Here is a 13,772-nt window from a genome sequence, read left to right as displayed (position 1 = left end):
TGATTCATTGTTTGCCAAAGCATAGTAACATAGGATTGGAAAAGTTACTTTCCGTCAAATCCAAAGTTATGCCACTCCTCTGAATTTAAAGCAAAAAGGTTCTTCTTCCTCTAGTAGTCCTAAAATCTGGTGATAGTTCCATTCTATTTTCTGATCCTGGTCTGGATTCTGTCCCTCCCAAGAGACAAACTCAATTGAAAATGAAGCCATCCAAAAATAACTTCAGCAATGATGCTCCTACCTGTCTTTCTTCATCTCTCCATTATTTAAAACAGACCAGCTCTAATCTACTCCTGTTGTCAGTGGAAGTGCAGGGTAAGGAATATTAGATGTATCCACTAAACTTTATTAGTTTTGAGGAATGTAGGACCAAATGGGACTGCCTTCATTATCAAAAGCGGCACCCATTGTTGTTACTGCTTTTAATAATTCCTCCAATTATATCCTAAACAAAAACCTTTCAGGTAGCTCTCCTGCTACTCCTGGTTTCCAGACCAGATTCAACACCATTTATTCTTGTGATTACATTGTCCTTTTGCTTAAAAATAGTTCTTTTCCTCTTCTGGTGTTTACCTCCAGGTTGTATTTATAGAGTGCTCATATCCCTTCTCAGCCTTTGTTTTGTATGTTTGCACAATGCAAAGAATGTCTCCCCCATCAGTGCAAAGCAGAACTTCCTACTGAATCTGAAGGAGAGGGATATTTATTAACTGGTACAACTTGGGCACCAGCATTAGGCTATCATTGCATTATAGTAAGTAATGCATAAAGCCAGTAAGTAGAGTCATATGTGCAGGCATATATGGCAGCCTTGATCCCACAGAACTTAAAATAATGACAGACTGAGAACAGGAAGGGAGATATGGATTATCCTCAGAGATGCAAAATTGATATGAAAAGATGAAGCAATCCACCCAAGGCCACAGGAAATCTGTGGTAAGAGACAAGAGACCAGACCAGCTTCATATATAGGACCTTCTAGCCTCTAGTAATTTTTTTGCCAGGTGGTGAAATGATGTAAAATGAAAAGCGTACAGACATTAGACTCCCAATTGTTCAGAGATATAAGCAGACTGTATATTCTTTCAGCTGCTACTGAAAGTGATATAGGGAAAAACGTTGTATGGACCTGTCAGAGAATTTTAACCATCATCTTTGGCTCCCAGGAAGCAATATATGAAACAACAGGTTGTCTGCCTCAGTGTTAAGTTACTGTTGTGAAAACAGAGCCAAGCTGGTAACATCGCAAACGCTTACAATTACATTAAAAAGAAATGTATGGTAGTACTTTAGAACCAAGGTTATTTGTCATGTACATGTGGTTTTTTGTTGCTAAGCCCACCAGCAAGACTTATATGTACGGTCTGCTAGAGACAGTGAAAACACAGGAGAAATTTTAGGATCAAGATGGTTTTGGTATTGAAACATACCCTTTCCTGATTTTATTGCCTTTTGATTTTTCCCCTTCTCCAACACTGTTTCATTGTGGAATATTATGCTGTTGTATTATAATTATAGATGACTGCAGTAAAGTTGTATAGTGACAGAAATTTGTAAGGTATTGATCTGATATCCCAGCATCATAATGCACTGATCTGATCATAGAGTACGTGTTCCTGTAACTGTATGTAGCAGCAGAGTGGGGTGGGCTTTGACAGCCCAGCTGTTAATATTGCAGCTATGACTTTTAAGATGATAAAATTCCTATGGGAATTTTTGGGACCGTTACTAGTGACTATAGGTCTATCTTCACACTATTGAAGATATATCTTGCTATATGCAGAGTACCTTTGATCACAAGAACACATATTGATAAGATAGATACTTCTCAAAAGTATCAGATTTACAAAGAACATGAAATGCCATTTTCATAAATATCTGAGGCATCTAGGGGCCTGCTGATTTTGACCTCGTATTTCAAGTTCCCGAAGTTTAAATTTGCAAAAGCCATGTAAATATCTAATACCTGTTCAAGTCAAACTAGTACCTGAATCTGGACTGGAACCCCACTTAACAAGAAGAGTTTCAGTCCTATATAATTTGATAATCCTAGTCTGAATATGTTTTCCATTTCAAGTGACTCCCATGCAACTGTTTCCACTTCTTATGTAATTTTTGTAATCTCAGACTTTTCTCCAGTAATGTGAAAAAAATTATGCACTTATATGCTGTAAAACAAAGAGAACTATTTCTGCATCAAATATTGCACAATTAATAATATGGAAGAAACAATAATAAATGGAATGTTTCAATGGAAGAAGCATTATTAAGTGCTGGAAATAGAAGCAAGGCAGAGCTAAATGGAAATAAGGGCTTCATTTTTTAAATCAACAATTAATTACAGGATTAAAATATGGTGATACTAAGATGTATAGTCTGCCTTTCACTGACTTTAGACCAAAATCATCTAGAAAATCAGTTTTAACTTCATTCTGATTATAAAGCTCCTGATCAGAGCTGAACAGGACTTTCTCGTGTCCTTGTCTGGATAGTCTCCTATTCTACCTCCTATTTCTCAGACACTTTCTATCTGTGGATTTCAATCCCTTTCTTCCTGGGCAGAAGCAGTGGCAGATAGAACTTGGTTTCTACCAGGATTCCCAGTTTGGCGCAGTACCATCCCACTGTTGCAGTATTGTCCCTTCACCTGCCCTGTCACGTCCACCCAAAAGCTCTGCAAATCCCTGAACAATGCATTTCTGCCCTCTGTTCTCAGTGCCTTTGCCATTTTAACAAATGTCTGAGTTGAATTAGTGCCAAAGGCATGGAGGAAGCACAGGTCCACAAAAGTTCATTGGTCAGAAAAAGCTACTTTCACCATCTTAAAAGAAGCCTGAACTGGATTGCAGCACCAGTCAAGGCTGGAACCACTATATGCACTCTGGAGCTGTGTACTTTCTTGAGTCACTAGCAGAGACCATGGCCCTGGGACACGTGTACAGTATATCCAGGCAAATGTGAAACCTCAATTTTTAGTAGTTTTCAGTGGTGGTGTTTTGTAGGTATGGTCCCTTATAAACCCTAATTAAATTCTAGGCTAAATTTGAAATCCTAAATTTGAAATTATTTGAAAGCGGGTAGTTGCGGTATTTCTGGTAATACCATACTACAAATTATATATTGTTTCAAAGAAACACTTGAACAGTGAAGGCTGCATGGGTTGCTTGCTATTCCAGGAGAGCTATACCAGGTGACCTGCTAGACTACTGTTGATTGCTTAGAAACTTGGATGGGAGGAGACTAATGTAATTTAATTTCATATGGATCATGAGGAATAGAATTATGCAGGGTTGCCTGAAGGAAGGTGGGCAAGGAGAGGAAGCGGTCCTTGTCAGTACAAGGAAGCACTGAACAATAAGGGGAGGAGCAGGCTAAAGGAATTTGTATTCCCCAAGAGTTTCCTTTTAAGCACAAGGTGGGTGTGTCTTCCTCCAACATAAAATACATCCTAAAATAAACATGCACAATTATTTGGGAGCATACACATTACTTATGGTGCAATGTTGCATTTAGAAGTTACAGCCAGAGCCTTTCAAGTGGCTCAGACAGCAAAGGAAGCAGAAATTGAAGCAGAATGAAGTTGTGATAAAAGGCAAGAAGCTGTGGTTTCTTTTGTTTGGGTTATTTTTTAAACGAACACTTGCATTCCTCCTGTTACCTCTTCCTCACACTGCCACCAAAGAAAAAGGAAAATTGTTTAAGGAGACTCACAAAATGCAAGATCAATGGACAAAGCAGTTAGGAAAAAAACGATGTAAGGAAACAGTACTGACCAGTAGCTAGCACAAATGGGTAGGAGAAGGACACGACAATGCCTATTATCATACTGTGAACAGGCTCCATTACCATAAGTTCTCTTCCAACAGCAGTGTTACTGAAGGTACCAGAAGGAAAAACTCAAGATTATTTGGTCCTTTTGCTGTAGAAAATTATCACTGGAGGAAAAGTGGGTAATTGTTTAAGTTGCATTTCTTTTAAGTGGATGTCTCCATGGTTATTTTACTTAAAGGAAATGAGTTCCTGTCATTATTTTATTTCAAATTTGTTTATACGACAAAGCTTGGAAGGTCCCAACACTCTCTAAAGTCCAGTCTTTTCCCCATTATTCACTGTTTTGGTACAGACACTCTCTGAAAAGAACAAGGATGGGAATGGAGAAACTTCAAGTTTTGTCACATTCCAGGAACAGACTAATATTTGCATCCTACTCTTGGATATGCATTCCTAGGAAAGGCTAGGCACTGCAGAAAGTGGTGTAGTACCTCCAAAATGATGGGTTTTTTCTTGGAGTTAGTCCTGAAAATGTTTTATTAGGGTGGTAAAGGTGTAAAGACTCAGTTTTAGCTAATAACAAATTCATTCATTTTACTACCAGAAAGTTAGTTTAGGATGTTCCATGATTTCAGTAACTAATTTAAAAATGTAAAAGGTAGCTCTCGCTACGGCATCAGGCTTACAAGATACTAAACCCACTTCTGTTGCCTCCCTGTTTTTAACTGGCAAGAGTCTCCAGTACTCTACAGCCTTCAACCGCTGCCTGCAAAAGAAGCAATGTTACTTCAGCAAAGGTGGAGTGTTCAGCATGTAACGCTTCTGATTTAATGGGCGGGGAAAAACGAGTTACCCATTTTGTGATTAGACAGACACCCAGCAGCCTAAACCAGCAGTGGATGCTGTGAAACACCGCAGTAACTGCAGACTGGTGAATACACAGTTCTGTCTCCCTCCTTTTTCATGAGTTAAGTCTCCCACATGCAGCTGGATAGGATAAAACTCCAGATAAAGAATAATTCTTAAGCGGTATATGCAATAAGGCACCTGATTATAACAGATTTTTCATTCCTTCTGGGCTGAGATCACTGATTGAGTTTTTAACTTCAGTTTTTAACCAGAGAAAATCTCTCTGGTGTCTCATAACTCTAGAAAGACTGTTTTCTGATTACATCAGAATGCCAAATTGTCTGCTTCTTTCTGTGTATCAGAAGAAATTTCAGGAAGGTTAAGAAGATCAGAAGAAACAGCCTTTTATGTCTCCCAGAGTATAACCAAACAAATAGGCCAGTATTATTTCAGTACAAATTACTCCAATTATACTAGGATAACAATAAGAAAAGTACTATGGCACCAAATATTGGAACAATCAGAGAATCTTTTTCAAGCAGTTTACATTCAGTATTCCTTTATTCTCAGTACAGTGCACAGCTCAGTTCTAACTGTCTGCACTTCTACGTATCTAAAGTCCGCATTTCAAAATACTCTAAACGCGACAGCACAGTAGCTACACTTTCTGAAGCTCGTATCATGATTTTGGGTAGGATTTCACATATGAACAGAGTACCAGTTTTTGTCTTTTGAGATGCTGTTCTGTTATTTCTTGTGTGTTGTGCATGAAGATTATCCATGAAGAATTGTTTCTATCTTTGTAATGATGAAGTAGTTTGTTCTATGCTTTTCTTTACAATGGAGAGCTCTCCTTTTCCCACCAGAATGTGTAAATTAAAATTATAATTGGAGATTTCTGATTGCTTACCTATGTAATTATCTATTGATGGCCAGGAAACAGCAATAGGAAACCACTTCTCCCTACTTCTTACCATCTGTAACCATTTGTTATGCTGGCTTCTTCACACTACATGTTTTATCTCATAAAAAATTGCACCAGGGAGGATCCCTATTGCTGCCTATTTATGCAGTCTTTCAGCATTTCATTTAGTTTTTGAAGAATAATAATTTCAGGACCAAGACAGCTGGAAATGACTGTGGCAGGCAAGCTACTGAGTTAAATGGTGATATAGATACAATTTCATTCACATAGCTTCAATCTACTTTATTGCCAGTCTACTTGATTTCCCCTACATATGTGTCAGCACTACCAGTAGAAATACAAGGCTGGCCTTATGTTAAATACATAACAATAAATGAATTTACATAAATACATTTAAAGTACATTTTGATGTTTAGAGAATTTTGTACCTCCAAGGCATCCTGGCATTTACAGGAGGGATGGAGGATCTTCTGACTAAAGGGCTGAAGAAACTGTACACTGAAAACATAACTTGAGTTTAAACCAGTAACTGTCTTGGGTTGAAGTGTGATACATCCTTGGTTCTGCAGCTGTACATCTTTCCCCAAGTGTCTTAGGGCTGGATCTAGTTCAGTTCAGATGTGACCTTAAACTATGCTCACTGGAATAGCTACAGTGTCACATGGAGGGACAATCCATATGCTTAGCTCCTTCAGTTCTCTTTTCAGCTTTTTGTTGGCTGGACTGCTTCTGCATTACAAGTCACTGATAAAGTGTATTGCAGGATATATTCTGCTGACTTTAATAAGAAACCAAGATGACTGACATGACTTTTATCTCTTTTCTCCAGAAATTTCAAAACCACCATTAGCACCGAAACCAAAGATTATTGGTCATCTTTCTCCAGCACCTGTCTCCAAATTTTCTCCTTCACTGCCAAGAGCTGATATTCTTCATCACCCGAACTCTGTGTCTAGGGGTCCGAAACCACCTATTGCTCCCAAGCCAAAATTCTCAGCTGACACTGAGGGCAAATCCAGTGTTTCTAACAACAATAATTTAAATAAATGTGCAAATGGGAAACTGCTGTGTCTTGGTGGAGAACTGTGTGAAGGAAACCAATGCAATGCTGATTGCCTAGGATCTGAGGCAGATAATGAATACATTGTAGTTCCTGAAGGTGAGCTGCCCAGCAAAGACTCTAATGATTTGGAGCATGAGCATGATCAAAACCTAGATTCCTCTGTGGAAAATGAAGTCTCAGAAACTCCAGAAAAGGTAGAGAAGGAAGAGGATAACATTGCTAGTAATGAGAATACCAGTAATCAAGAAGTCTTCGGAGATGAGCACCGTAACTCTTCAGATACTGCTGAACCAAGGGAACCAGACTCTGAGGAGTCATCCAGAGACTGTGATCAGTTCAAAGCACTTTGTGAGGAGTTGTTAGATGCCCCGGATAGGGATAGCAATGCTATCAAGAATGTAGATGAGGATTTTGTAGGTGATTGTACTGAAACCAAAAACAGGCAAGAAACTTCTTACAAACTGGAACTGGTCAAGAACAGTAGTGATTGTGAGACTGATAGTGATAACATTTTGAATAGAGATGAGAAAGTAATTGATGATACTTGTAGAGATACCATTCCAATGCCACTGCCTGCAGATGAATCGATCCCAGCTTGTGAGAAGGTAGGGCAAGAGGAGGAACTGCCTGAGATTTTAGAAATGGCAGATGGGTGTCTAGCACAAAATGATGACCACAGTGTGCATGCAAAGCTTGATTTGAACATGGAAGGGGACTTAGAAAATGATGACTGTGCAAACCCTGACATGCTGCCTGAGGATGCCAGTGAAGAAACAAGTCCTGACTTAGAACTGTGTGGAGATGAACGCGGTGCCAAAAACGGTTTAGCAGAGTTCACCCATCAAGCAGCAGCTGAAGAGGAGGAAGTAGACCCAAATGAGCACAATAATACAAACACAGGAAATGCCAGTGATGGCTGCCAGATCACTGAGAGGAAAAGTGAGAAGACATCAGAGGCAGCCTGTGAAGGAAGCAAAGTCTCTGGGAAAGAGGAAGAAGAAACTGTGAATGCAGAGAATATGGATGACGGGTGTCAGATTGCACCTTGTGAGAATGAATGTCGTGAGGAAATACCCGCAGAACATGCAGTTGAGAATCTTCAAACAGAAGAAGCCTCTCTGCATGAAGATGGCATGATTTCTGATAGTCTACCTTGTAGTCCAGGGATGGAGCCAGAGGTAGAAGCTGTAACTGTTGAAGAGGATAATGAAAATACTGTCAAGGCCTCTAAGTCAGATGAGTTGCAATGGAAAGACAATGAGGTGGAAGTAAACAGCCTCAGCAAAAGTGTCCAAAGTTTTCCTGAAGAGGTCCCACTTGAGGACAACTTAGAAACCTGTAAGCATGGCAAAATTAATGTAGAATGTGGGACCAAATGTGTTTTGCATGAAAATCTAGCAGTCCCTGAAGTGGTCATTGTGACTGATGAATTGGAGGAAAGAGAAACTAGCAGTGATTCCCTAGATGATCCTTATGTGCTTCCTGAAGAAAATGAAATTGTCCATGATGTGCAGACTGATTTAGGAGCTGATCACAGTAAAAAGGGTGAATTAGGCATGGATGGTGAAAACAACTTGCTGCCCATTGATTGTAAAAGTATTGTCACTAGAACACGATCTCTCTCTGGGAGAATGCCAGGCTATGTCCCAGAAACTGTTCCAGAAGAAACTGGTCCTGAAACTGATTTACCCTCTCCCCGAAATGGCTGTGAGACAGAAGACTTGAGCAATAATTCCTTTTCATTGGAAGGAAAACCAGTGGAAGCCAACAGGGCTTTACCAACCAAGTCAAGACGCTTTCTTTTATATCCTCGATCTTATTCTGTTGAAGGGAGAGAGATACCTATCTCTGTTTACAGAGAAAGTGATGTCTGTGTACTGGATGGTGTTAGAATAAAAAGGACAGAAGATAACTTGTCCTTGCCTTGTGTCAATGGTTCCTCGGGTAGTTTTTCCCAGCAAAATCATCTCTCATCGTGTGGCCTATCTACTCCATCCTCAGTTGTTGATATACCACCTCCGTTTGAACTTGCCTACATCACCAAAAAGCCAATCACTAAAAGTTCACCTTCCCTTTTGATAGAGAATGACTCGCCTACTAAGTATTCCAAGAAAAAGAAGTCTTCTTTTAAGAAGTTTCTTACTCTAAAGTTCAAGAAGAAAAGTGAGAATAAAGTTCATGTAGATGTTAATGTTTCTTCTTCAAGGTCCTCATCAGAGTCTAGCTATCATGGGCCTCCTAGGCTGATGGAGCTGGAAGGAAGGAGCCTAAGTAGCTCACCTCAACTAAAATCTCATGTGGGTAAGCTCCGTGCATCTGAGTGTTCCTCAGCTGTTCTTTTCTATAAGGATGGTAAAAGAAAAGGAACGCCCAAGTCCTTCAGCAGGAGTGTGTCAAGGGTGGAGTCCTTTGAGGACCGGTCCAGACCTCCTTTCATGCCACTGCCATTAACGAAACCTAGGTCTATTTCTTTTCCCAATGCTGACACATCTGACTATGAGAACATTCCTGCTATGAGTTCTGACTATGAAAACATACAAATTCCTCCTCGGAGATCCACCAGAGCAGGAACTTTTACTGAGTTTTTTGAAGATCCCAGCAGGGCATTATCTGCTGCTAATGAGAATGATGGCTATGTGGATATGAGCAGCTTCACTGGCTTTGAAAACAAGCAGCAAACCACAGACCAGGAAACAGAAAGGTACTGTAATAAATTATTATGTAAGACATGCTAGCCTTGGCCAAACAAGCAAGGCTTTCTTTCCTAGGTATCCTAGGCAGATTCTCCATGTTGGCTGACTTACACCCCTCTCAGGAAATGCTTACAAGAAAGATTGGAAGAATACAAGATAAGCCTTTATCAGTGAAAAAAATAAAAGACATCAAATTAACTCCTTACTTTGTAAATGAATACTGGATCTGGATCCTATGATTTGCAGGCAGAAACCAAAGAATATTAAAAAATATTTGGTTTATCCAGTGGATCTAATTTTAGTGACTGGCAGGGGAAATGGGGAGAGTTTGCTTTGTTCTTCAGTAAGAAGGGTTTCTGACTTCTTGACTGAATGAAAAGAGAGCCTATATGCTGGAAGGGGCCCTGCTTCATTTTTTAATTCCTGTGAATTTCTCAAAACAACAATATATACATAATTTGTGTTTCAAAGTCCATCAGTTAAATATAGACTAGAAAATCCCAAATCTTGAACTAATCCGACTAGACTTTGAATTTTAGAAGTTGCTTTAAGGGCTATCATGGCCCTTGGACAGAGCTGCTAAATTAGAAATGAATTAAATAGTTCTGAAATCATATGCACTGCTAACATTAATAACAACCTTTCACCCCATTCCATCAGGTTATTTGCAAACATGAAAATGTCTTTTTCAAAGGAACGTAGGAGCAATGCATTCAACACCTTTGAATTTGAACTTGCTGTCAAATTACAGCATACAATCAGTGGAATGCAGAGATGTAAATAAGAAGAGTGTTTTCTATTAAGTTTGTGTTTAACAGGTAATGAGATAACAAGGTGCGAAGCGAATGAAAAGGAATGTCTTTAATGCAGTTGCATTTTGTTAGAGCTGTATGAAAAAGATAAAAATCTTAGAAATAAGGTTTTCATGCCCATTTGCATCCATCATTCTCTAAAAGATTTAATATTCATGTTTCTTTGCAACATTTATTTTTTCTGCTCGTCTCTCTTGTCATTGTGGATAGAACAAACCATGGGCATTTCACAAACCCCTCTTAGGGTACTTTGGATTTAGGGAGTAAAAGAACTTTTCTGTAATGCCTCTGAATGAGTCTTGCAAACCATTTCTAAGACACAAATGATGTGGGGTAGTGAGTGAGACATGGGAAAAGAGATTGCATTAAGGCCTAAGCAGTGGATCCAAATGCACCTGAAGCTGAGGGGTGTGGAACACCGGCCTGTGGTTTAACTCTTTGGAGACAATGGCTGCCTGCAGTATTGAGAGCTCCAGTGATGCTGACACAGGGACATGGTGGAGTGCAATGCAGCTTCACAGCACACACCACCACATCCACATAGCAGCAAAAGCTACATTACTCACTTGCTTTCAGTGGTTTGCATTTTACCTAGCACACTGACATTTGCTTTTGAAAAAGCTAGACAGTTCTTTGTATCCGTGAAACACCACCCGTTGTAGGTAGTTCTTGAAGAACCAAGTTAAAAATATTAGGACTACGTCAATTGCTGTGACTTGGGCCCATTTATGAACTTCCTGTGAAAGCCTGTAATTTCAAAGGGAGAGCCAATCCAAACTGGTTCAGGAAGTCTCGAGGTCAAGGCATGAACATAATCTTCAGCCTGCTGCTTGTTGTGCATGTAGTTTTTGCCACTGGAGGTGAAATGAAGGCTAGGCTCCTGTACAGCTCCTTTATCAAGATAACCAGGGTGGAGGGCAAGAGCACAAGGCAGACATAATTACTGCTGAGATAGCTATTATTTGCTATATTTTGTCAGCATGTTTTGGACAAAGACATGCCTGAAAAGCTTTGATGAAATGTAAATACACATCCCATGTACATACACATGCAGTGGCATAACAGACTTGAAGAAACAGTGTATGGCCTAATTGAAAAGCAAAGCAAATTGTACAAGCAGGTGCACCTATTTACACATGCATACATGATGTATGGACATGGATGTTTTATTTGCTGCTGAAGTAGTTTGGCCTAAAATGCCTTGCCATGGATTTAAGATTTCTAGTAAGAATATCTATCTAACATACCTCTACCAAAATGGCATAAAAAATTTCTTTGAACTGCAGCTTGCTCATATCCAGAGGCTTTTTTCAACTGTTTGAGAGTACAAGTGTGTTGGATTAAACCCTTGCAATACATGGTTTTTGAGCCCATGAACTTCTTTTTTGTGCATTCACCTGTAGAGCACTTGTGCTAAACATCTGGTTTAACATCTGGTTTACCTTATGGAATTGCTACATTTCTGATGAATAACCAAGTTCAACTCTTCTATCACACTTCAGAGAACAGAACATGAGTGTTATAAAAGATTATTATAAACCAGGAACCTTCCCTACTGTGAATGACTGGGGAACTGCAGTGCAAGAGGGGACTTCGCAGAAACTCTCTGATGAGAAGATTCACTGTTTAAGTTTCTTGCTTAAAAGGACAGACATTTGAAGTGTGCTGCTATGCAGTCATCAGGAGAATCCTAACAGCAATACCAAGATTTTAATCAGCTCTGAGAAATACAGTTGTAGTAGTACAGAATCACAGAATCACTGGGTTAGAAGAGACCTTCATGATCATTGAGTCCAACCCATTTCCTGACACCTCAACTAAACCATGGCACCCAGTGCCACATGCAGTCTTTTTTTAAATGCATCCAGGGGTAGTGACTGGTGGTCTACTAATGGGGCTTAGCTCCTTTAAAGACCTGTACGGGTCAATTGTAAGGAATTTTGCTGACAATCATTTAGCTGAAGAGAACCAAAGTGATCATGAGCATTGTGAGAGGTTTTTAAAAGAAACGTAATTTTTAAAAAAATTGCTCATAAAAATCTCTACATAGTTTTTTGGCTTGTTTTTTTTTTAAATGTCAGTGTGAAACATGCTGTGCTCTAGATCTTGTAGGTGGGAGAAAGTCCCATAAAAATGCTGTCACAGAGGGAAGAAGAATCAGGGTCTAAGCCTAGAGATGAAGAAAAGAGACATTGTCACTTGTCATTGGATGAATAGGATAAAAAATAAAATCTCATGAGCTTTCACCACTTCTTGAATTTTGCAGCATAAACCTGAAAGAAAGCTTTGTAAGTTCATTGCAAAATAAGGGATCCCAGTACTATACTTGACTTCAGGCCATGCACAACCTATTGAAAATCTTGACAACAGCCTCAGCCAGCTCTGACATGAGTCATGTTTTTATTTCTGTTTACTTGAGTATTGTCTGAATTGCAGCAGGGAATTTGAAGGTGACAGTGGTTAATGCAGAATTCAAGCTGCTCATAGACAGGGAACAGTCTGCTGGAGATAACCCATTGCTGCTGGGCAATGGGGCATGCCTCACCTTGCACTGTCAGGCATTAGAGACAGAAAATATTAAGTGCTCTTGGATGGCAGAGTCTTTCTGAGACACCTCTGAGAAGTGTCTCTAGACAGTATCAGTAATGTCAGATTAATACCAAAGAATGAAAGATTTTAATACATTGCCTACAAGCAGGTATCAATTTTCCAGCAACTCCGTGATTGCTGTCCTGTTTCCTCATATCTGTGGAGCTGTTTTACTTGGTTCATGCTGGAGATGCAGATGTGTAGGGACAGTATAAGTCCTGATAAAGCCAGTGTGCTCCCCAGCATAGCTTTGCGTTGCCTATCACCATCCTGCATACATAGCACAGCCTCAGAAAACTGCCGCTACTCAGACACGACGTGCTAGATCTCACCCTGGCTTTGTTTATGAGAAATCACAGTCTCATATACCTGGCAGGAAATGGTCCAAAAACCTCAGCAGATGTTTGCTTTATTAGTAGATGGACTCCATTTTGATGGCTATTCTAATTATCAAATTACAGTGCAGAAAAGAAGAAATGTGTTCACATTGCCCTCTTCATGTCCTGAGGGCTTTTATGCCTGGGTTGACTTCTCTGTCTTCACTGTTTCCATTAAATGAACCAGAAATACATTTCAGTGGGATTAGACAAGAGGAGAGAGTCTGCTGTGCAGAATTGTCCTGGATGATGATTATGGAGCTAGAAGTGATATTGGTGTGATTTAAGCAATGCTAAAAGCACATGCTACCCCAGCTTTATAAATATCACAGGGATACTCAAACTTCTTTTTCTCAAAAGAAATACAGCTAGGTACTGATGAACTGAGACAAGAGATAGTTGCATATGTCTGCTGCACAGTCTCCATCCAGCTATTCTCAGCTGTCCCAAATTAAGTACCTCTTCAGTCTCTTGGTAGTTTGTCCTTATGCCTTGAATATGTTCACTAAACTTGGATATTAAACCACTGCATCCCCCTGATGGGCCCTCAGGGCAGGTGGACCTCATCAAGGATAGCTAGTTTGGTGTTTCTGATGAGTTTCTTATCCTCTTACATTTCAGGTCTCAGTCTGCATTCTTAGTTCTGAGAGTTGGCTAGAAGAACTCAGAAAAGATTCTTCCTTAACACACATG

At 39.7% G+C, this 13,772-nt stretch overlaps 1 protein-coding gene across 2 annotated transcripts in view; it reads left to right on the top strand.

Annotated features, from left to right (window-relative positions):
- Nucleotides 1-13,772, top strand: part of FGD5 (FYVE, RhoGEF and PH domain containing 5) — a 78,267-nt gene that overhangs the window by 1,177 nt on the left and 63,318 nt on the right. For both annotated transcript variants that reach the window (XR_009275281.1, XM_058813150.1), the window contains exon 2: nucleotides 6,375-9,309. Coding sequence is in view for 1 of the 2 variants with exons in the window: in XM_058813150.1 (XP_058669133.1) it covers nucleotides 6,375-9,309 (2,935 nt within the window). In the remaining variant the exon portion in view is untranslated. The remainder of the gene's footprint in view (nucleotides 1-6,374; nucleotides 9,310-13,772) is intronic.

This window comes from Ammospiza caudacuta, chromosome 12 (assembly GCF_027887145.1).
Source record: "Ammospiza caudacuta isolate bAmmCau1 chromosome 12, bAmmCau1.pri, whole genome shotgun sequence".
NCBI lineage: Eukaryota > Metazoa > Chordata > Aves > Passeriformes > Passerellidae > Ammospiza > Ammospiza caudacuta.
Note: the sequence above shows the minus strand (reverse complement) of the source record. Positions and strands in the feature narration are given on the sequence as shown.